Genomic DNA, 23,209 nt, shown 5'->3' with positions numbered 1-23,209 from the left:
TTACTTTTTTTTAAATGTAAGATACAACTATCTTACATACTTCATAACATCATGGTTTTAATAATGTATCTTACATTTTTAAAAAAAGTAACAAAGGTGGATAACTCAGATTGCACTGATTGTTTATTTCAGTATCACTCTGTGAGAGACAGTCTAACACACTTGGCTTGGTATTTTATATTATTGTACTATCAAATATGGTAAATAACTTCAAAAATGCGCTGTTATCAAGTGAGAATCCAAAAAGTTTCAGGGCTGTGCCAGCCCGCTGTTTATTCCCCTGTCAAAACCACAGCGGGCTGCCATGGCTGCAAGGTTTTAACACAAGACGATACTTAAACGCCGGAGTCAGTATGAAATCAGACCATGCTCTGTAAAATGGGAAAGGAAATGGGTTATTGACAAAAAACCCATAACAAACACACACATGCTACAAAAAATGGAATTGAAATTATCATCATCCATCATCAACCATGTAAAAAATCCAAGTAGTCCAATAAAATGTGCAAAAAACAGCTTTTGTGTTAAATTTTCTTCCATACAACTCTTAAATGTCTCTCTACTACAGCCTGGTATTCTATTCATACAACTTGCTTTAACATTTTTCTTTTTTTCCATAAGAATTTTAATTGTGACACATCCTCCACCGCCTTATAATTAAAACCACAATTAACAAACAGAGCCACAGTCTCCTTTTCTCTCTTTTTGCAAGTCATTTCACAGTTTCAATGCCAAAGTCCACGCCCATGTCAGGATTTTGCTATTATACTGTATTTAAAGGCTGTGGGAAGTAGGAGCAGCCTCAGTCACAAAAGGCAGACAATAGATAAATAAGGTTTTTAAAGATGTTAAATATTATTCCTGGTGTTCGTTTTATTAAACAAACGAGAGGAATTTGTGGAAATAAGAAAATTTGTTTTTTCCTGCTTTAAAGCATCACAGTCAAATGACGTTACACACACACCGGCAGCACTGGTGATTTATTTCAAAATGAGTTATCATTACAGTTAATGTCACAGTCCTCTCTTTGTTTTATGGAGAGCCATGAGTGCCAAAATGAAGTAACCAAATACACCATTACTATTAAATAAAAATGCATTCATTGAATGTTTTAAATGAAATTAACTGATTAAATAAACTGATTATATTTTTAGATATTCAGTAATTACTGCCGATGTTGTTCAGTGCACTGAACAGTAAGAAAACAGCGTTTTTAAAGAAAACTGACTGTTAAATAAAGTGTATGTTGCAGGGATGAACATCAGTTAATCATACTGCGGATAATGAAGCCTCTTAAAAGTAGAGAGGTGGTCTCTATCCAGCCGTTCTGTTAGACTCTTATCCAGGTCAGGCTCACAGGGGGGCAGGAACACATGTGCTAAAATATTAATAACATGTTTCAAAATGTATTAGTCCCTTTTATCTTTAACTTTGTTTTCTGTGTCTTTTTCCTGTCAAATAAACTGCAGGTGTACAAGCGGACACATGGCCTGTTAGGTCGATGCTCACAGACCTCGTTGTCTCAGAGACCTGTCGCTGCGAGCAAAGCAGACACTCAGAGCTCAACTGGTTTCTTGCCGAGCGTCGAGGTGAGAAGTGTTGCCACTCGTCCATCCAAGCGACTCCAAACCTGACCTGACAAACTCTTTGCCTCTTTTATTGACACCAGTCACACACAGTTCAGTTATCCACGTGACAGTTTAAGGCAGGCGTCTCTGAGCGAGTGTCTGTATGTGCTTGTGTGTGTGGCCCCTCGCCATACCATACAAGCCATGACTTTTATCAAACTTTCCAGTCGTCCCCATACAGAGTGTGATCTTTCACAAACTAACATGTGTACGAGCCATGCAGAAAAGCGAAAGTGAACAGTCGTGCACCTTTCAAAAACAGGAACTTGCGGTTTCTAAATGTGCAACGGAAAATTAGAGACAGCTTCTCTCATCTTATAGATGTAACAGAAGCCACAAGAAACATTTTACAAGCAATGGTTACATATAGTTGCACAAATGACAATTTCAAAAGACTTCAATCTAACATCTCCTTTCAATATTTAGGATATATTTATATAATTTCCTACTAGTGATGAATAAATGAGGACCCAAGATGCAGACGGTGACGGAGATGCGAGTGGAGGTTTATTTACAGTGAAAATAACAGAAGTGAGGGCAGGACTGAACAAAACCTAAACTGGGTGAAACTAACAAACAAACCTGGAACATAAGGTCAGCGGGAGAAACTCAGAGATGGCAGATGAGGACGGCAGAACAGGGAGACGTAGATAAACATAGGCAGTGTTGGGGAGTAACGGAATACATGTACCGCCCTTACTATGAGTAACTGTATTCCGTTACAGTTACCGTTTAAAAAGGTGGTATTTAGAATACAGTTACTTTGTTGAAATAAATGGATTACACGGCGGTACTTTCCTGTTTCATATTGTGGCGGGTCAGGACTGTTTGGGTTTTGTTTGACAGCTACGTTCTGTTGTTCCAGGCAGCAGCGTTACGGTTGCCATGGTTACAGGGTGACGCTCTCTCTGCGTGGTTCCTGGGTGAGAGAGGCCTTTTTGTTGTTGCTGTGCTAAGCTAATAGGCAGAATGCTACAGGTATAGCTCTAAAGAATGTAGCATCATGGGCAGTGTAGTCCGTGCTGCAGGGAGAATGGACTGCCATACACGTTATGTGTCTGTGAGCGAGGGAGGGAGAAAAAGGAAAAGTACGAGCTGTCATCGAGCAAAAACGGGAGCTGGAAGCATGTAAATATAATAATAACCACTGCAGCCAAGAAGAGTGCCTGACGAGCCCAGTTGTAAGTAAGCTATTAAGACTCGACTGTACACCGTGTTCGTGTTTTCCTCCGAAAACAATAAGTTCCGTTGGAGCAGCCTTTCAACGCCTCTCTCTGTCTGTTGCTAGCAAAGTTGACCCAGACAACAAAGTAAAGCTAGTTTTCAGCTACGAGCCGACACAGAACCCACCGTATTAGCCAGAGGTCCCTTTACTACGTGCGGAGCCGCGGACCTTCAGTAACAGTAATAAATCACAGCAATAGTACATTCATGTAGTTGTAAACAGCATGATAATATATTAAGTAATCCAAAGTATTCAGAATACGTTACTCTCATTGAGTAACGTAACGGAATACGTTACAGAATACATTTTAAAAGTAACCTTCCCAACACTGAACATAGGGAATGAACACAGACGACACAACCAGGAGCACAGGCAGACACGCAGTATAAATACACACACCAGGTAATTAGGAGATGGCAGACAGGCGGGGACACAGCTGGAACTAATGGACATAACGAGACACAAACCTACAAAGTAAAACAGGAAACACACAGACTGTTTTACACAACCAACTGGAGACACGAACAGAACACAGAGGAGAGACACAGGTAGGGATGATAGAAACACAACTCAAACCCTAAGAACAAATACAAAATCAGAATAAACTAGAAAAATGATCATAATCAACTTAAAGCGCTGGGTCACCGACCCAGGACCATGACAGCTGCTGTGTTTTAATTTTCTTTCTGTATATCTATCAAAATTAATTTAAAAAACATGGAAACAGAGAAATTATGTTTTTACATGTTGGTAAAACAGCCATCAAAGAGGTCGAAGGATCATCTTTGCAGTATATTCCTGATATTTCTATCACATCTATGATACAGAAAATATATAAATTATATATAAATTGTTGTATAGGGAATGTGAGTGTTAGATTCTCTGAAATTCCCAGAGGAAGACCCCCAGACCCCGTGTTTAATGTGTCTGTATGTGTGTGATTGGATCACCTTGTGTGAGCTACTGAACAAACACACTTTGTCACCCATCAACAGGAACAGCACAAGTTCAGATATGCTAAAAAGATGAGATAGAAGCCGGACTTTGTTCCTCCACATATGAGGCCGTCCCTGAGTCAGGTTTAAAGTTCAGGTCACGCAGACATTTTCAGTATTACCTCACTGAGCGTCGCTCCCTCACTCTCTGAACTCTCTGTTCACACTGAGCTGCCTGTAGCACAGGATGACCCGCTGGGCTCTTCTCGCTCCCGTCCTGCTGCTCCTGCTGGGCCTGTTCATCCACAGCGCTCTCAGTCAGGAGGCCGGAGACCCAGCAAATGCACCACCTGCACAGGGCCAAGCAGCTGATGGCACACAGGGAGGGGATGAAGATGGGGACTGGGGACTAGGGACCCTCCGCGACAGCTTTGAGGCCGTCGGCGGATACTTTGACTCCATGCTGGAGTTCATGGGCGGACGTGACGGAGTGTGCCAATACCGCTGCAGATATGGTAGGTCTGCTAGGTGAACATGTGGTATAAGGCCATGTATGCATCTGTGTTTGTATTATCGTAGGGCCTTTATAATAAAAAGCATACATAAATAAAATTATTGATAAACAGCAAAGCTAGATACCTGCACTGGAGTTTAAAATTATGAGGTCAGTAAATATAAAACGCTTCAGGCTGCTGCTTTTTTTCTACTGCTGGCTCTGTATGATGTCATCCCTCATCTTCGGTCTGTGATGAGCAGCAAATTAAATCCCCGATCCTGAAAAATTTTGAAAAGCTGTGTAAAGTGTACATAACAAGAGAATGGAAGGATTTGTAAATCTCATAAACTCCTGTTATATTCAGAATAGAACGTTTGACGCTGAACGTTACACATTTTTAAACTGACAAAATGCAACATTTTGAGAAAAATGTTACGTTCATGTAAATTTGGTGGCAGGAAAAAATCATAGAAAGGTTAGCAGTTCAGCACCCGAAGCCATGCTGCTGGAACAGCTTGTGGTTTAGTGTTGTTTTGCAGAAATATGCTTGGCCTTCCCTGAAAAAGGCGTCATCCTGATGGGGGAGCATGTGTTTCTCTATAACCTGTCGATACCTTTCAGTGTTCATGGTGCATTTCCAGATGTGCAAGCTGCCAGATCCAAAGCCACTGATGCACCCGAGCGTCAGAGATGCAGGCTTTAGGACTGAGCACTGACGGCTGAACAAACCAGACAGTCCTGTCCAGAGATGGGCAGTAACACGTTACTTGTAACGCGTTACTGTAATCCCATTACTTTTTTCAAGTAACGAGTAAAGTAAGGGATTACTATTGCAAAAACGGTAATTAGATTACCGTTACTTTCCTGAAGGAGCGCTGCGTTACTGCGTTACTAAAACTGTGATTTTTTTTTTTTTTTTTGATAGAATGTCTCATGACAGTGACGTAAGCAAGTGCCACATTCGTGACAACAGCTGTGTGCAGATCAACAATGGATCATATAGCGAGTGCGGGAGAGAGTATGAGCGTGCAGCGTTTAAAGCGTGGAAGTACTGACCTTACTTTGAGTTTGATTCCATAAAAAGTGACAAAAACATTAGTGTCCGTTGTGCGTGGGAAGAAAACTTCTTTTTACAGCGAAAACCCCTAAACTTCCAAGCAAGCACCGAGTAGCTACGACGTAATGGGAAACTCACAGAGAAACTTGCGGATTCTTCCACTGACCGCTGCACACCTGCACCAGGGTAAACCTCCGCCTACCCCACTCCTGCTTTACAGGTGAAAATAGAGTAACAGGACCGCTAGTCTTTGACTTTATTTATTTTCTGCTGTGTTTTACTTGCATCTATTTGAAAGACTGAGTGTAAACACACAAAAATTATTTTATGTGCTGGAATGTGCAGAAAATAGGTTTAAATGTTAAACAAATTTCTTCCAGTCAGAGAATGTTGCAGATAATTACATTTTTGCTTGATGCATAAAGTTAAAAGATTAAAACTAATAAAACAAGTTTTAAAAAGAGACTTTTCCATTTGATTACATTTTGTATGATGGAGTTGGGCTGAAAGATCTATCCTTTATCACCTATTCAGGTTGTAAATCGTGTTTTTAAAAAGTAACTAAGTAATTAATTACTTTTGAAAATAAGTAATCAGTAAAGTAACTGGATTACTTTTTTGGGGAAGTAGTCAGTAGTTAGTTACTGATTACTTTTTCAAGTAACTTGACCAACACTGGTCCTGTCCTCTATAGTGTGGAGGAAACGGCATCCATGTTTTCTCAAAATAATGCCACATTTTGATGAATCTGACCACAGAAGAGTTTTTATCTTGGCCTCAGTCCATTTCAAACGTGCTCTGTCCCAAAGAAGACAGCAGATGATGTTCAGCTTTGCCCCTTCCCTCCAGATTCTCTGAATGTTTTAATGATAATCTGAGTCTTCAAGATTTTATGTTGTGGACATTACTCTGAAATTGTTCCAGACTGGCGCCCCACGTTCTTACACGTTCTTGCATGTTGGAGAGTCTGTCTTGAGCAAGTAGACAACAGTCTTAAACAAACTCTGCCTCCTTTTTTGAAGCATTTAATATTTAAAACTTGAACAAAGCCGCTCTTCACCTTTGAACAGTCAGCTCTTTTAATTAAGAATGCCCTAAAACTGAACCCTTTATGAATACGATCATGATTCCAGTAATCCAAGTAATCATCTTATGCTATTTCTAATAAACACAAATCAGCTGATTACAAATGTGCCCAGTTAGTAAGTATGTACGCACAGCTTTTGCAGATCCTCCTCTGTGACTCTGTCAGTTATCTCACCTGATAACGTCTTAATCACCTCCTTCTCTCGGAGCTAACAGGATTTCTTCAGAAAGGTCTCGTACACGCTGATATTTGTCGTGGTTGTTATCTGAGCCTGGAAATGGACTGTGAACTCTGATAGGAGAGGTTTTATGTGCTGACTGGGTCAAACATCAAGTGATGTGCAACATGTCATCTATGTGCAAACATGGATCTATTTTAAATCCACGGGGGTATCAAACAGAGCCCAGCACAGTCCTGCTGGCCTGTTGCAAAACATGACCTACATTTTAATTAATTTTGATCAATTTATTTATTAATTGCTATTTCTCCCTCAGGTAAAGCTCCTGTTCCTCGTTCGGGCTACCAGATGCCAGAACCAAATGGATGTAGCTCCTACTTCTTCGGTCTTCCTATTCCAGAAGGGGTAGGTCTCTTCTGTCTGTTTAGAGCAAATTTATTTGGAAATCATCAATACTGTTATGAAAAGCTGGATCCGTCTTCACAAGGCGCTCAGAGTTTGGGTGGAGGACAATCGAGGCCCCATAGAGAGTAATGAGCATTTGCTTCTAATCAGAAAAGGTGTCGAGCTTCGTCTTGACATGAAGTTGTTGTCTGATTTGCTGAGCCAGAGGACGGCTAGAGAGGGTCAGAGCGGGCGTGATGACCCCAATGTCCATGATGTCATTGATGGGCGTGGAAGTAGTTGAGTGGGGCGAGGAGTGACACAACAACATATGTCGACCTCTGGTAGGTCAGAGGTCGAAAGGGGGAATTGTGGGATTGAACAAAAGTATTTTATCAGTACAATATAATCTGCAGTATAATCATTGCTTTAACAATGTAACAGATAACTTTATGCATACTGTTATCATATTAACCTTTTATTTCAGATGCAGTTATAACTATTTTTATACACCTTGCAGTATTCATTTATATCCTTTTTAGTAAGCTTTGAGTAGTGGCATTCATTTACAGCATTTATTCAATATTTTCCCTTCATCAACATCCTGTACACAAAACTGTCGCTGCTGCAAGTGCCTCCACTCTGACCTAAAAGTCACCTTTCACAATAGATCACAAGCAAATCATTATAAGCGCCTATTCTACTGAAAGATCAAAGAGAAAACAACCATTTTCATCAATTAAGTTCAAACATAAAAGCAATTACTGCAATTACATAAAAGAAAATCCCTCCTTTTAAAACGACTAAATGGAAAACACTATGAAAAAACATAAAAACCCTCAAAGGATAGATGCTGAAAACAGAAGACACACAACTTACAATTTATTCCCTTAAACACAAAAAGCATGAGGAGGTGAGTACTTGCAAAAAGTAATTTTTATCATAGCCAAAAGCTGCCTAAAAACAACTCCTGTGTGTTAACACTAACTTCATTTTAAAACCCACATTTCCTGTGTCATAACCTGTTCTTGATATAGCATCTTTATTTCATTTTGCTCCTCTATAAACTAGAGTTAACTTATACCGTGGCCCCTTTTGTTAATAGCACGAATTATATCAACAAGTTTCTCCTCTTTTAGCATTAACAACACATAAGACACCTGTGGAGCTGCATGTGTTATTTCGGTACTTTACACGTCACAGTTTCATTACAAGCAAAATTTCATTTTAGACTTCATGCATCTCTCTGAATCTTGAACGTTAGAAGCCTCTGCTCTGTTTCTACACATTTTATTGTTTTCAGTAACCAGGACATGATTTTAGAAACATTGTTAGTGCGTTGCTCGTACATATCTTTGGGGGATTGAGCTCCACGCGGTGGGGCAGGCACCAAAACAGATGAACAAACAGCAAGAGAGCAAAGCTTAAATTAAAAAGAGCACACGTTTATGCATCAAACTCCAGGAGTGGTTTGGGTGGCAGCAGGGTTTCTGGGTATTATTGGTAATAAAACAAAAATATGTGACTTGTTCCATAACTGAGCTGTGTACAGTTAATATTTTGTCTTATCCCTGTTCTTTTACAACGCTGTGTCCATTTGTGCAGCTCGGAGGAAATCTCGTTTTGATGAAAAATTGCTTCCAGCTTGTTATGTGACTTCAGCACAGCTGGAAACAGGAGACTTGTGATTTTAACACTGTTAGCTTATTGATTCTGGGAGCTAAATGTCTGCTCAGCTCTACTGAAGAAAACAACTCCTACTGTGCATCTGACGAGCGACGCATGATGCTCAGTTCAGCATTATTCATTAATTTATTGGTGTCTGCTAAAGTCTACATCTTTACTGTGTCTTCTAAGTAAAGAAGTGATGAAGTGACAGCAGTTAAGACAGGAGGAAGGCTCTGTCTGCAAAGTATTATATGCACGTCTGTATAGAAACAGGCATACACTGCATACAAGCCAACACCTACTGTATATTACAGCTATTAATTAGTGGAGTTTCCATGAAGGAACAGCAAAGCAGGAGGCTGTGAGATGCTTTTAAAATCCAGGAGAACTTGGGAAAAACAGGAGTGTATGCAAGTAGACTGGAGGAAAAATAGGGTGAACTCCACCTTTAATAAAGGCACTCAATCTAAAAGCATCTGAGGTGTTTACTAAAGAAATCTTACTTTGTTTATGTAATAAAAAAGTCCACAAAAAGTCCACACAGAGAGGCGACAGCAGTGCTGTAAAAATTCGTCCGATGAAAACCAAATAAAAGCTGATCTCAGAACAAACAAACCTATTTCTGACGGAGCTAATAATGTTCGATCATTATCCAGTGTGACCCTGCACTTGTACACAAACACATTGATCTTTCCTGCTGTGTGTCAGATGGACATGGGCATCCCTGCCATGACTAAGTGCTGCAATCAGCTGGATATGTGTTACGACACCTGCGGCTCCAACAAGTATCGCTGCGACTCAAAGTTCCGCTGGTGCCTCCACAGCATCTGCTCGGACCTCAAGAAGAGCCTCGGCTTCGTGTCCAAAGTGGAAAGTCAGTAATATTTTCACCTTCCTTTCATGCACCGTCATGTTCTTCTTCGTGATATTTTAATCACTGATCTCTGACTGTAATCAGAGTACGTCACCTTCTGTTGATCCTGTCCTGTTTCTTATTTCTCAGCATGTGAGACTGTAGCAGACACCTTCTTCAACACAGTGTGGACTTTAGGCTGCAGACCGTACATGAACAGCCAGAGGGCAGCGTGCTACTGCCCGGGAGAGGAGAAGGACGAACTTTAGATGAACTGGATCTTCTGTGTTTATAAAACAGCGTCAGCAGCAACCACATTCATTTTGCTCTGAGTTGTGGTGTTGCAAAGGTGGAGTAATTTATTAGGAAGTTCTTGCTTTTATCTTTTTTTTGAATTCCTTATGAAAACTGTATTTGTGTACATGTAGAGTTGGTTTAAAACAGTCTTTAACGATACATGACGGAGTTCACAGCACACAGCTGCCATTGAGTGTTGCCTTCTTTTATTTGATGGCGCATTACTGACAAAGTCAGCTCTTAGTTAAAACCATAAAAATACAGGAGAAGTTTTGTCTGTATGTATGTGAAGTTTCTTCCTGTTAAAAGGGAGTTTTCCCTTCCCACTGTCACCAAGTGCTTGCTCACAGGCTTTAATGCGATTGTTGGAGTTTCTTTCTAACATTGTCGGGTCTTTACCTACAATATAAAGCGCCTTGAGGCGACTGTTGGTAATGTTTAAATAGAACTGACGTGAACTGGATTTCTTTTGCATTAAAAACAGTTTCAAAGATAAACAAACACTAAACCTTTTGTCGTTCCATCATTTGCTTTGCACACTGAAGGACTGGACAGATGTTTTCACACATCTATTAGCGGTGTTGGGGAGTAACGGAATACATGTACCGCCGTTACTCATATTTTGTATTTTAAATAAGTAACTGTATTCCGTTACAGTTACCGTTTAAAAAGGTGGTATTTAGAATACAGTTACTTTGTTGAAATAAATGGATTACACGGCGGTACTTCCCTGTTTCATATTGTGGCGGGTCAGGACTGTTTGGGTTTTGTTTGACAGCTACGTTCTGTTCAAGCGGCAGGGTTACGGTTGCCATGGTTACAGGGTGACGCTCTCTCCCTCTGCGTGTTTCCTGGGTGAGAGAGGCCTTTGTTGTTGTTGTGCTAAGCTAATAGGCAGAATGCTACAGGTATAGCTCTAAAGAATGTAGCATCATAGGCAGTGTAGTCCGTGCTGCAGGGAGAATGGACTGCCATACCCGTTATGTGTCTGTGAGCGAGGGAGGGAGAAAAAGGAAAAGTACGAGCTGTCATCGAGCAGAAACGGGAGCTGGAAGCATGTAAATATAATAATAACCACTGCAGCCAAGAAGAGAGCCTGACGAGCCCAGTTGTAAGTAAGCTATTAAGACTCGACTGTACACCGTGTTCGTGTTTTCCTCCAAAAACAATAAGTTCCGTTGGAGCAGCCTTTCAACGCCTCTCTCTGTCTGTTGCTAGCAAAGTTGACCCAGACAACAAAGTAAAGCTAGTTTTCAGCTACGAGCCGACACAGAACCCACCGTATTAGCCAGAGGTCCCTTTACTACGGTTCGGAGCCGCGGACCTTCAGTAACAGTAATAAATCACAGCAATAGTACATTCATGTAGTTGTAAACAGCATGATAATGATTAAGTGATTGATGATTAAGTAATCAAAGTATTCAGAATACGTTACTCTCATTGAGTAACGTAACGGAATACGTTACAGAATACATTTTGGGGCATGTATTCTGTAATCTGTAATGGAATACATTTTAAAAGTAACCTTCCCAACACTGTCTATTAGTGCTAGATGTAACTTGCTACTGTAATCACATTACATTTTCTGGTCAGGCAGTAATATGATTCTGCATGAGCAGTGATAAATTACAGCAATGCAATCACATTAGACACTAGTAATCAAGCAATTACGTTATCACTCACAGTGCAGAGGCTCTTTAATTACATAATGGACGTCAAATGTGCCTTTGTCCTTTTAACACAGCGGTCCCCAAACCCGGGCCTCTTATGTTGGATTATAATATTATTTTATGCCATGTTAGACCCCTAATTAAATATTGTGAATTATTATGTAGTTTTAGTTTGCATTATTCTCCTGAATTAGAAGAAGGTGATAACTATTACATTTGTTAAACTGATTTGCATTACGTTAGACTGCTGATTTATTGTGAATGAATGATATTGTTTTATGATGCATTATACTGTTGAGTTATAAGAAATACTGTTCGCAGAAAGTCATCGCCTTATTTGTCTGGTTAGAAGAGAACAGAGCATACTGCCCCATCTCAGCAGGAGCAGATAAACAGGGAGCCAAGGTCGTAGCTTAGGCGCTGTGTGAGAAAGAATGTGAATGTTTAGGCTTTTATGATTAGGTGGGGGCCACTAAGAGTTTGATCAAGGCTCCACCATTTTGAGATCTGATGCTGTCTGCTGTATGGTGTCCATCTCCCACGCGTGTGTTCATTAAATCATCGTTTGACTTGACCCGGCCGGACCAGTGTTGTTATTTTTGGTTTTTCCTCTTGTATCCATCCCCAATATTTGAATCCGTAACAGTTATGAATACATTTTCTTTTTTTGGTACCGGTACTAGTTTTATTTTTGTTGTATTTATCCGCGACACCTTAAAGGCCGGTCCATGAAAATATTGTCTGCCATAAACCGGTCCGTGGCGCAAAAAAGGTTGGAGACCGCTGTTTTAACACAAAGCACATTTATCTCAGTTTTCATCTTATCTTTTTAATTTGCTGATAAAGTCTTGTGTGCTGAAACACTTCAGGTCAAACACGACAATGCTGTGATGATAACAGTATCTAGATTTTATGTAAAATGTGTCTGTGAAGGTTCTCAGTCATCCAGGTCATCGTAGTCAAAGGCGCTTGCAAGGAAAAGCGTCTGGACTTTAAGTTGCTTGAAGACGTTTCATGCCTTGGCTCAGGCGATTAGAGGGTCCCCTCTGTGGGGGGACACTCCCACTAGGTTTAAATCTGGGACTCTCCACCATTTGACCTTAGATCTCAAGAAGCTTCTCGGATGAGAGGTGAAACATCTTCAAGCAACTTAAAGAAGTCCAGACGCTTTTCTTTGCAAGCTCCTTTGACTATTTAAAATGTGGGTGACTTGGAATTTTGTGATTTTTCTTCATCTCAGGCCACTTGTTATCCAGTTCCCAAGTAACTCAAGTTTCACTCAAACCTTCCCCGGACATGAACACAACTCCGGTTACTTCCTTTATGTAAGACCATGTTCAGCATAATGTGAAAAACAGACCTGAAGGTGGCGCTCTATAAAAAGCCTGAGGATCCTTCCACCATCAGTTGTAATTTATGTTATTTAGGAACTCAGCCACAAGCTGTCAGACCATGTGAAGCTACAGAGAGGAGTCAGTCACCAACACTCTGCCAACTAACCCCAGAGGTCCAACCCTCCTCTGTATGTCTCAAAGTGTGTTTGTGCAGCTGCTGTAGGTCTGTGGACTGAGTGGACGTTTTTATTTGTTCTTTTAAGAAACAAATAAAAACGTCTTTTTTTTCTTAGACTTGCATTTAGTTAACACTTTACTTTATGCTTTCTTGTGAAGCTGGCAAGTGATTCTTGTCTTGAAGAGAGCTATATAAATGAAATGTACTTACTATGTGGCCCAGTGGTTTTGTCCATATTGTGTAAATGTACAGTTAGTTATGGGTCATGAACACGCACGCCTGTTTTTGTAAGATTTCTTTATTAGTGTGACAGAGTGAATGTAAAACTGGAAACTGTACAGGCTGAAACATTTTTTAACGATGAAAATATACATTTCTCATTAACAAACTACAGTAAGGCCTACAAAAAATAGTTCTTGTAATCAACGTTAAACAAAACTGGTGACATTCACAGAAGCGCAGAGCTAAAACATGAAAGCAGACCAATAATGAACTGTGCAAAAATATATTTCAGATGACAGTCAGGCGTTAGAGGTCAGGGACAAATGTGGAGGAAGAATTAAAACTCAGCATGTGAACAAGGCTGAAAAAATAAAAATCTTCACTGGACACAGACGCCTGCAAAAAGGAGAAAAAAAATAGTTAGCAGACACGATCAAACACATTTACATCAGCATGCAGTTAAAGAAAAAGACATGCAGCTCTTTTTCACTGAAGCTGTGCTAATGCTGAAACCACTGCTGATAGTGGCTCTGCTGCATGAAATCAGCACTTGCAGCCAACAAATTTCATTAAAAAAACTGAACCCCAGTTCTGCAAACAACTGCACGTAACCATCAGCACGTAAACCTTTGGAAAAGTGAGCTGGTTCTCTCCAAAGGAAGAACTGGAGCCGCACTGGGACATGCAATGCTACTGAGAGCAATAACCTGCAAAAATATGCCGCCTGTAACAAAAGTTGATTTTTTTTTTTTTTTTTTTTACAGACAGAAGGTTCAACAAACATTCCAATTTCAACAAATTTACATTTCTGAAATGATTTCATGGTTCAGGCTTTAATATTAGAGTCACGCTGCACGAGCTGTGTGTGATTGTTTAGCCAGTGCTCAAAAACAAAGATGGAGAACCGTAACCTGCAGAACTAGGGCTGCTCAATTAATCGAATCTTAATCGCGATTACGATCTGGGCTTTCAACGATCATCAAAAATGACTGAGCCGATTATTAGCCCCTCCCTCGTGCTTTACTCTCGCGCTGCTCCGTGTGGCAAATCGAGCGCACCTCTCTGCATTTCGAACACGTGTCAAAACAATTAAGAGCAGCGGTCTCCAACCTTTTTTGCGCCACGGACCGGTTTATGCCCGACAATATTTTCACGGACCGGCCTTTAAGGTGTCGCGGATAAATACAACAAAATAAAACTAGTACCGGTACCGAAAAAAATTAGATTTATTCATAACACACATGAAAATAACCAAGGAAAACCGAGTAAACGATAAAACCGATAAAAACCCTGAAAACTATACATTTCACACCTGAGCCTCAACTCTCGCGGCCCGGTACCAAACGACTCACGGACCAGTTCGAGGCCCGGGGGTTGGGGACCGCTGATTAAGAGGACCCGAGGGAAGCTCGGAAAGCTAAGCAGAAGTTATTTGGAGAGGAGAGTGACTGCCGTTGGTTGAAAAGAGGTAAAAAAAAAACTTCAGTGGTGTGGAAACATTATGGGTTCAGAGTCAGACGTGGATCAAGTAGACACAGTGTGTAAACTTTGCTACAGTGTCGTAGCTGCACCACAGAGCAACACTGCAAAGTTCACTATACATAGACGTTTACATTTTTCATTTATTTTTTATATTGCAAACATTTGCACTGTTATCAGTATTTGCACACTATTTTATATTATTTTTTGACAATCTTTAAGGTCATTATTCAACACATTGTTATTGTTAAATAAATATCGTCAAATAATCGAGATCTCAAGTTCAGTGAAAATAATCGTGATTATCATTTTTGCCATAATCGAGCAGCCCTATGCAGAACCATAATAACCTTTTAACTATGAATCATAGGAAACGTGCCAGGCTGAAGTGGAATTATCCTTTAATTTTCCTTTGAATATACTTACTTCGTTCAGTCTATCTCAGAGATCAGGGAGTTTGCCGGCTGCATGACTTTGGACTGAGGCATCTGGCTCGCGTTCTTTACCTTCTGGTTAAAAGCTTCAAGCTAGAAAAATAACCAAAGAGAAAAACGATTTATGATGACACGATGATGACGGCTGTCACAACTGGAAACTCGGAGCATAAAGCAGGGAAACGATTCCAGATTATAGCAGAGATAATGTAAAACATAACGACAGACTGAGATCAGGATTATGAAATGAGATTCAGATGAAGTAATGATACTCAGAAAAGTATATCTAAGGTTTTAAATGACATGATTGACAACTGTTACACGTGCAGGGCATCAGTCATGTCTTCAAATGTTTAAAATTCTAAAAATGGAAATGATTTTAGTGACGTGTGACAGCGTCTGCTTATGCTTAAAATACATATTGACACATCTTAAGTGTCTCAGACTCAGTACTTCTGCTGAAGTTGATCCTCAGACCAAAAACACACATCAAAGAAATACTTTGAGCTTCCTACAGTTTTAGTTTTAGTAAAGAAAAAAATAAAGTAATAATCCATTAGGGGTGGGGGAAAAATCGATACTTTGTAGCATCGTGATATTTTGTTTGCTAATAATGTATCGATACAGGAACAGCAGAAATCGATATTTTGTTACAAAAAAGGTTTTTGTGCTCTGACTTCAGAGCATGTTGATCCTTTTTCTGAGCAAGAATCCTGACATTCCTTCACTGTCCAAATGTGTTTAACTTGTTTTTGGCAGCAATAAACATGACAGTTTACTTATTTTAATTTAAGACATGTTTTATTTTAATTAAGTTTAAAACTTTTTTATTTAATGTAAAATTATATTTTGTTTTAATTCACTTTCAAATTCTTCAGTTGGTGAAGGGGCTGCATAGTTTTCATAAACTGCAGAGTTCAGAATAGCTATAATTGTACCAGATGGTTGATTCAGTTAAGTTGGACTAGACTGTAATACAAACCGTTCAGTTTGTCAACAACAAAACTGAAATGAGAGAAAGACTGAGTGTGAGACTTTGATATTAGAGAAAATGAATATTGATAAAGTTTACCTTTATGTACAGAATCTGAATATCGCAAAATATTTTAAAAAATTGCAATAATATCGTATCGTGAGTTAAGTATTGTGATAATATCGTATCGTGGGATGTATGGTGATTCCCACCTCTATAATCCATCCCCAGAATTAGATCTTTTTTCATTTTTTGCATAACAAAATTTAAAGTAAATTTAAAGTTGGGCTAAATTTTTACAATCTTACTACTAAACGTTTCTGATTTAGAAGAATCTTAAAGTATATACGGAGCATTTTATTATGTAAAATACATTCATAAGTACAGGAGATAAAACACATGAAATTTTTAGGGCTGATAAAGCAGACAAAGCATCCATGGTACCAATGCTCTGTTCCTCTGTGCCACAGATATCACATCAGTGAGAATCTGACACATCCAAGATACTGATGCTCACACTGGGATTAAGAATTTCATGCTGATATCTCCTGTACTTAAGAAGTTATGAGGGTCAAAAATATATTTAAAATAAAAGAAAACAAATTTGAACCCCTTCTAACTGAAAATGTTCACTGGATGAAGGTAACAGCATGCATGGCTTCATTAAATATACTGAAGTAATTGTGCTCAGTGTCCTCTGAGTCACTACATTTCATTATCAACAACAGCAAAATACCTGGAAGACCTGAGCAAGGCAAATAATGGCACAACCTAACCTCTTAGCATGGCATGGCCTCAAGAGCTGGCCAAACCGACTGAACACCAACCTTTTTCCTCAGGTTCGCCTTTATTTCCTCCTCCGTTAGCTGCGGCTTCTCCACTTTTAACTCCTCAGTGCAGGGGTCATTACCCACAGTCTTTGTGCATACCTCTGAGTCCTGTGGTGCCAGTGGTGTCTTCAATGCATTATTGTGGTTCTCTAAAATACTTATGGGATTCCTGAAATATATCATACGTTTTTTGCGATGCCGTCTCCGGTTGCGTCCACCTGTGAGGCTCTGAGAGGACGCCTGCTCGGTATTGATGACTCTCAGGCAGCGAGAAACAGAGGCTGACCCATCTTGGCCTTCGCTCACAGACAGGTCCGGGTTTGGAAATGAGGCACTGTTTGTAAGAAGGCTGGGATCAGGGAAAGCCATGTTAGGTGCCACTGCAGAGCCAGGAAAGTGTGGGTAAGGTTGGCTGCTGGCAGAAAGAGAGGGAGGAGTGTTGTACTGATTGTATGACCAGTAAGGATTTGTAGCACCGCTGTAGTGGCCACTCTGGGTAAGAGCAAAATGCGAGTACTGAGACAAAATGTAGTCTGGATATGGAGAAGCAGCAGGAAGAGGAAACACGGGATTTTGTGAATATGGATAAGCAGAAAACTGTTTTGAGTCTTTTCGCTCTCTGTCCCTCGGTGTTTCTCTGCTGTTCCACTGATCTCTGTGTTTCAGTCTCTCTCTGCTTCTTTCTCGCGAGCGGCTTCGTTCGGCCTCCCGCCTCCGTTTCAAATCTCTGCTGCGAGAGCGTCGACGGCATGAGGGGCTCGGGCTTCTAGAGGCTGACCTGGAGGAAGATGAGGACGAGGAATTTCTGTGATCTCTAAGAGAGCGCCTCTGCTGCGTCTCGTCCTCCCCTCTGCTGTCAGTCCTCCTCCTCCCTTCACTCTTCCTCGCCCTCCCTTCGCTCTTCCTCGCCCTCCCTTCGCTCTTGCTCCCGTGCATTCTCTCCTGACTCTGGTCTGTTTTGCTGCTCCGCAGAGGAGAGCCTGATGAGGACTTCCTGCGATCTCGGTCACGAGACTGCTTCTGGCGCCTCTCGTGCTCCTCTTTGCTGTTCACGCGTTCGTTTTTTCTCCCGCACAGCCTCTCCTGAGTGCGGTTTGCCAGTTTGCTCAGCTCGTCCACGTCCAGGTTCCATCCCAGAGTTTTAAGAATGCTCTGCAGCTGTTCATGCTGCTCACTCACCGATGAGGTTTCTTCCTCCTCCTTCTTCTTCTTCAGTGCCACTGGAGACTTTAATCGATTACTAGAGCCCAAACTGTGGTCTCTTTTGCTCTTCTTCTTCTCCTCCTCCTCACCAGGTAAGAAGAGCCTCCCTCGAGTAGACGAGTCAGTCTTTTTCTCTCTACTGTTGGTCTTGTTGAGGCCTGCCAGCAGGTTTCTACCATTCGACTCGCTGTCACTGTCATCACCGAGCCCGGGAATTAGGGCACCACTCTTTAAATGCTGGCTCTTACTGTCCTGGTTGAGACCCTTCAGCAAGGGTCCACTTTTCAACGACTGGCTCTTGCTTGCCCAGTTGAGGTTTAGCCTAATGGGCTTAGTGTTTGAGAGTTGGTTCTCACTGGGTGACGTGACTCCAGTATTTAACTGTTGGCTTTCATAGGCTTGGCTGAGGCCCGTCAGCTGGACTCCACTGTCTGACCGCACACTGTCTTTGGCTTTGTTGAGTCCAGGCTGTGGAGCACCACTGCCAGTACCTTCACTGGACTGGCTGAAGCCTCTCAGCGAGGCTCCGGTATTTAATCGTTGGCTTTCCTTTGCCTGGTTGAGGCCCGGTTCACCTTCATTGGCTGTACTGAGTAGACTCTCATTTTTCTGACTGAGATCCTTCAGTGAAGATCCGCTCTTCGATTGATGGCTCTCACTTTCCCATCTGTGACTTAGAAGAATGGGTCTAGTTTTTGAGTGCTGGTTCTCACTAGGTAGGCTGAAGCCTGACAGTGAGGCTCCGGTATTTAACTGTTGGCTTTCACTGGCGTGGTTGAGCAACAGAATGGCTCTACTGTGTGAGCACTGGTTTTCACTGGGTGGGCTGAGACCTTGCAGTGAGGCACCACTAAACAACCGTTGGCTTTCCTTTCTCTGGGTGAAGCTCGGCTCAATGTCATTGTCCATGCTGAGTATACTTTCACTGGGCTGTCTGAGGCCCAGCAGCGAAGCTCCACTATCCAGCTGTTGCTTCTCAGTCCTAAAGGGTGGATCTGATTTGCTCTCCATGTCAGGGATCTGAATGTTCAGGGGCTCCTCACCAAAAGGAAGATCGTCTCTATCATTGCTCATAATCTTGTTAAACATTTCGATGTCCACGCCTTTGTTGAGGATGCTGAGGAAGCGCTCAAAACCCTTGTTGACATTATTTTCATCCTTTGCTGGTGAAGAAATGCTTCGGCCGAGAGGTGGCAGTGACACACCGGGGACCTGAGAAGGAAAAAAGAGATTACTGTGTCATTACTCAGAGTAGAAAAGTAAAGCATTCTCATGTTGATCAAAGCTTCTTCTTATTTTATGATTCATTCATTTAATACTGCATGTAAGTGGAGGTATGGTGTGGTTGAAATACAAAGAAAAAGCAGAAAAGCATCGACTGTACAACCTCGCCACAGTCATCCTCAGGTTTGAGCAAGTTGATGTCGACTCCTTTGTTGAGCACGCTGAGGAAGCACTCGAAACCCTTGTTGATGACGTCCTCTCTTTTAGCTGGTGATGTAACGCTTGGGCTGGAAGGAGGCCACGCAACGTCAGGGCCCTGACAAAGGTCAGAAATTCACTTTACTGTTGAACCAGCAGATTCGTGGTGAGAAGCTCAGATGCTGCCATGATCCAGGTCTCAGGTAAACACGTCTGAAATTGTTCTCAGCACTTCCAAATCATCAGCCACTCAAAAGATAACGGCCATATTTCAGCGTTTTATAGCACATTAATAATGCTAAGACAAAAGATAACATTAGCATTTACTACTTCATTGCCATGACACAACAGAAAGACTGTTAACTGCTGGATCAACAACATAAGGACCGTACAGTAACAGCAGCTGGTTATTCCTCTGTTACAGAGGCACCTTGAACGCTGTGGAGATTAGAATATTATTTTACTGTTACTATTCATAACCATTATTATTACTGTTGCATTACTTATCATTTCATCTGAGCATTTATTGAAGCTGTTGATGTTACATTAAAGTTTGTATTTCAGGTGTGAGCATAATCACATAATAATCTTTCATTGCAGGTGCAACTGTAATCATGTTATACACATATTGCATTTTGTGCTAATTAAAGAGTTGAAGCCCGGTCAGTTAATTGATAATGGTCTGAAGCTTCGGTCAGCGCGAGTCTGGCCGATCAATTGGAGAACCTATCGAGCTAAGGAAAGGATTGCATACATGCTTACAATACAGTACACCATATATAACCTGTAAACGGAGTACAGGCCTGTGTGCACTCAGCAGCCTGCTTTATTGGCATCTGCCTGGTAACAGATGACTCAGAATGGGTCATGCACTGAGGTCAAGACACATAGGCTGCCTGTACACATACACAGTATCTAGACTTGTTTTGCTCGAAACTGCCAAGTTGTTTTACCTGCGTACGTGACAGTTTAATTTCCACAGATAAGTGAAGCAGGATAACAGGAAGCATCTGGTGGTGGCGGAGGAACAAGAGGAAGGAACTGTTCTTTTTTAGAATGTGTCCAAGCTTGGAATTACTGGAACTGATGCATGTTTGTTATCTGCTTTGACACATTATGCTCGTCATCAATTATGTTATATATATGACTACTCATTTATTGTTCTAGGAAGATCGAAGCTGTTTGGTGATCGTGCTCAGCTTCCCAGATATGTGTTTCAATAAAATCATTGTTTTGACGCACCTCACTGGGACTCTGCAGCCGTTTGTCTCACCTCAAATCACAAACCAGGACAACGCCTTTGTCACAAACAAACACTAACACCACAAACACATTGTAATTTGGGGGAAAACACTGTTATTCACACACATCCTGGTGGTGGTCAGAGGGCCCGGTGGCGCCAGTGTCCAGCAGCCTCGCCTCTGTCAGTGCGCCCCAGGGCAGCTGTGGCTACAATGTAGCTGCCATCACCAGTGTGTAAATGTGTGTGTGAATGGATGACTGACTGTAGTGTAAAGCGCTTTGGGGTCCTTAGGGACTGAGTAAAGCGCTATACAAATGCAGGCCATTTACATCCATCCGAAATGTTTGTTCCAATCACTTCAGCTGTGAGGGCTTTGTGTGGCACGATATTAACCCCCGATTCTTTTGTCCCCGTGATAGAACAGAGAAAACCGACTCATAGTGTGTTAAAACATCTATATTTCTTTTTATTCAATCATCTTCCGGAAGAGAGAGACCCCTGCACAGCTCAAACGCCAGTTGCAGGATCGCCAGTTGCAGGATCTCTAACACTAGAATCATAAACTGTGCCTCATATAGGTTTTATTTTGGTACTTTACACGTCACAGTTTCAAACATTGCTTATATGGAAAGTTTCTCTTTTCTATTAATATGCCTGTGCACTAAAACTTCCTGTTTTTCAGTCTGGCTGAGCACTTTGTGAGTCAAAAGTGGCCTTGCTCTACAAGCCTTCATTATTAAAGTACATAAAACAATATAATAGGAAAATAAGGATACTAAGGATATTGATTTCATAACACATACCTGTTCACTGTAAGGTGGTACAACAGTGTGTCTCTTCTTCATTAGAACCTTCACTCTGAGCTTCAGAGGATGCTGTTCCTGCAGCACATCGCCTTTGCTCGGGCAGGAGGAGCTCCTTCTCTCTCTGGCCGACTGCACCTGAATAATAGAAAAAGAAAGCTTTACACATGAACGAGATTTTTGAAATTGTGACAGTGAGTCAGTACGAGTCTACAAGTGATGAGGTTTCATTTCTTTTCTTTTATATTAGGCCCTGTGTTTTTCAGCACTGAAAATCTCATGTAGATATTTCCTGTATAAAAAAATAAGGCAAAAATCCTATGTACCCAACTTCATCTAAATCTCAAGTATTTATAATATGAAGGTCATATTTTTTGTTATCCAAATAAACAAAAACAAAAAAAGAACCAAAACATCTGATTCTAAGGGGATCAGGTGGGTCGTGCAAAAAAAAAAGAGAAACACACTTTACTCTGAGAGTTTATTCAGTGCTCCTCACCTTTGAGAAATAGCTGAGGTATTGTCGCTGCATCAGAATCTCCTTCACTCTGTCTCTTAGAGTTTGACCTACACACATAGCCGGAGGCTCGTCACCGGAAACACCTGGTGGTGTCTCCACAAACCGCGTTTTCATGGCGAGTGTAGCTTTCTTGTGCATTCTCTCCTCCATCTCTCTGAGGAGCTGCTTGTTTCTTGCTAGCTCTACATCCTCTTCACTGTATGGCAGCGGCTCTCCGTCCGGGTCCTCCACCTCTGGGACTTTACTATGAACATGATGAGATGAAGAACTGAGCTCTTTCCACCTCACATCACTCCTATGTGGTTCAGGAACAGTATATCTCGAGTGTTCATGGTAAGTGTCCCACTCTCTGTAACCTCTGGAGGCATTCCCCATGCTGTGGCGGCTCGGCTCCAGAAGTCTCTGGAGTCTGTGGACAGCATCTTTCCACTCCCGTTGATTCATTCTGCAGTCTCTCCAAGTGTCTAAAGCAGAAACGGTAAGTAAGAAATATGCAGCAAGTATGGGTAAAGATAGATGTGTATGTATATTGTGAAGCCATTACATCCTCCCATAATGTAAACACAAAGACTAGCTTCGAGCTTTCATGTTGTCTTTATGCTTATTTCACAGTTTCACAGCAAAACCCTCAGCGTTAGCTTACACGAACGCTCCTAATGAGCAAACACAGAGCCAACCAAAGTAACCAAGTAACAACCAAACCCGGCAGCCGTCACATCACACTCGTTAACGTGTGGACAGTCGGTCTAACATACTGTAAGGTGTTTACACAACTTAGCATCGTTGCTATAAAAAAAAACAACCGACTGGTCACCTACTATTGCCGTGGAAAACGAGAGCTTCTTCTTTTACATCGTGGAAAGATTTTTCATTTTTAAGCTAAGAGCCACTCGGACCAAGAACAGTGAAACTCCAACATTAATGACGTTTCGGTAGAAAAAAATGGAAACCATTAAAGCTAAACGAGCTTCTGGTGATAACAGAAAGAGGCCATTACTGATCACACTGCTTCGGTGGTGTATGGGAGTGAAATGTGACAGCAGCGCCCCCTGCAGGACAGAGTACTGACACTGCAGGAGAAAAACAGGTC

General features: G+C 41.4%; 2 protein-coding genes and 1 long non-coding RNA gene across 4 annotated transcripts; 1 reads left to right on the top strand and 2 right to left on the bottom strand.

The window, feature by feature from the left end:
* Nucleotides 1–3,969: 3,969 nt before the first annotated feature.
* Nucleotides 3,970–22,952, top strand: LOC146516178 (group XIIB secretory phospholipase A2-like protein). The gene is made up of 4 exons (XM_085162790.1): nucleotides 3,970–4,303; nucleotides 6,923–7,011; nucleotides 9,367–9,532; nucleotides 9,662–22,952. Exons 1-4 carry the CDS (start codon nucleotides 4,036–4,038, stop codon nucleotides 9,778–9,780), a joined length of 642 nt encoding a protein of 213 aa, XP_085018916.1. The 5' UTR covers nucleotides 3,970–4,035; the 3' UTR covers nucleotides 9,781–22,952.
* On the bottom strand, nucleotides 4,150–7,750 carry LOC146516180 (uncharacterized). Its single transcript, XR_014874554.1, has 2 exons — nucleotides 6,603–7,750; nucleotides 4,150–4,562 (listed from the first exon to the last, which is right to left on the bottom strand). It is a non-coding gene; the product is annotated as an uncharacterized LOC146516180 (long non-coding RNA).
* Nucleotides 13,470–22,563, bottom strand: LOC146516179 (uncharacterized). 2 transcript variants are annotated; one of them, XM_085162746.1, is made up of 6 exons: nucleotides 22,099–22,563; nucleotides 21,600–21,737; nucleotides 19,519–19,671; nucleotides 16,926–19,343; nucleotides 15,118–15,218; nucleotides 13,470–13,608 (listed from the first exon to the last, which is right to left on the bottom strand). In XM_085162746.1, exons 1-5 carry the CDS (start codon nucleotides 22,561–22,563, stop codon nucleotides 15,123–15,125), a joined length of 3,270 nt encoding a protein of 1,089 aa, XP_085018872.1. In that variant the 3' UTR covers nucleotides 13,470–13,608; nucleotides 15,118–15,122. The 2 variants fall into 2 exon arrangements, with proteins under 2 accessions (XP_085018872.1, XP_085018873.1); XM_085162747.1 differs by lacking the exons at nucleotides 13,470–13,608; nucleotides 15,118–15,218 and adding an exon at nucleotides 15,796–16,547 and having other exon boundaries at nucleotides 16,875–19,343.
* Nucleotides 22,953–23,209: the final 257 nt, after the last annotated feature.

Source organism: Neolamprologus multifasciatus, chromosome 6 (genome assembly GCF_963576455.1).
Source record: "Neolamprologus multifasciatus chromosome 6, fNeoMul1.2, whole genome shotgun sequence".
NCBI lineage: Eukaryota > Metazoa > Chordata > Actinopteri > Cichliformes > Cichlidae > Neolamprologus > Neolamprologus multifasciatus.
Note: the sequence above shows the minus strand (reverse complement) of the source record. Positions and strands in the feature narration are given on the sequence as shown.

What these genes read in the sequence shown, in the direction of transcription:
- LOC146516179 (XM_085162746.1), bottom strand. Translation starts at nt 22,563, where the DNA reads ATGAATCAACGGGAGTGGAAAGATGCTGTCCACAGACTCCAGAGACTT. An exon ending in TACCACCTTACAGTGAACAG is followed by an intron (nt 19,672 to 21,599) that starts GTATGTGTTATG and finishes GACCTTTGTCAG; the next exon opens with GGCCCTGACGTTGCGTGGCC. An exon ending in CTGAGGATGACTGTGGCGAG is followed by an intron (nt 19,344 to 19,518) that starts GTTGTACAGTCG and finishes TTTCCTTCTCAG; the next exon opens with GTCCCCGGTGTGTCACTGCC.
- LOC146516178 (XM_085162790.1), top strand. Translation starts at nt 4,036, where the DNA reads ATGACCCGCTGGGCTCTTCTCGCTCCCGTCCTGCTGCTCCTGCTGGGC. An exon ending in CCAATACCGCTGCAGATATG is followed by an intron (nt 4,304 to 6,922) that starts GTAGGTCTGCTA and finishes TTTCTCCCTCAG; the next exon opens with GTAAAGCTCCTGTTCCTCGT. An exon ending in CTTCGTGTCCAAAGTGGAAA is followed by an intron (nt 9,533 to 9,661) that starts GTCAGTAATATT and finishes CTTATTTCTCAG; the next exon opens with CATGTGAGACTGTAGCAGAC.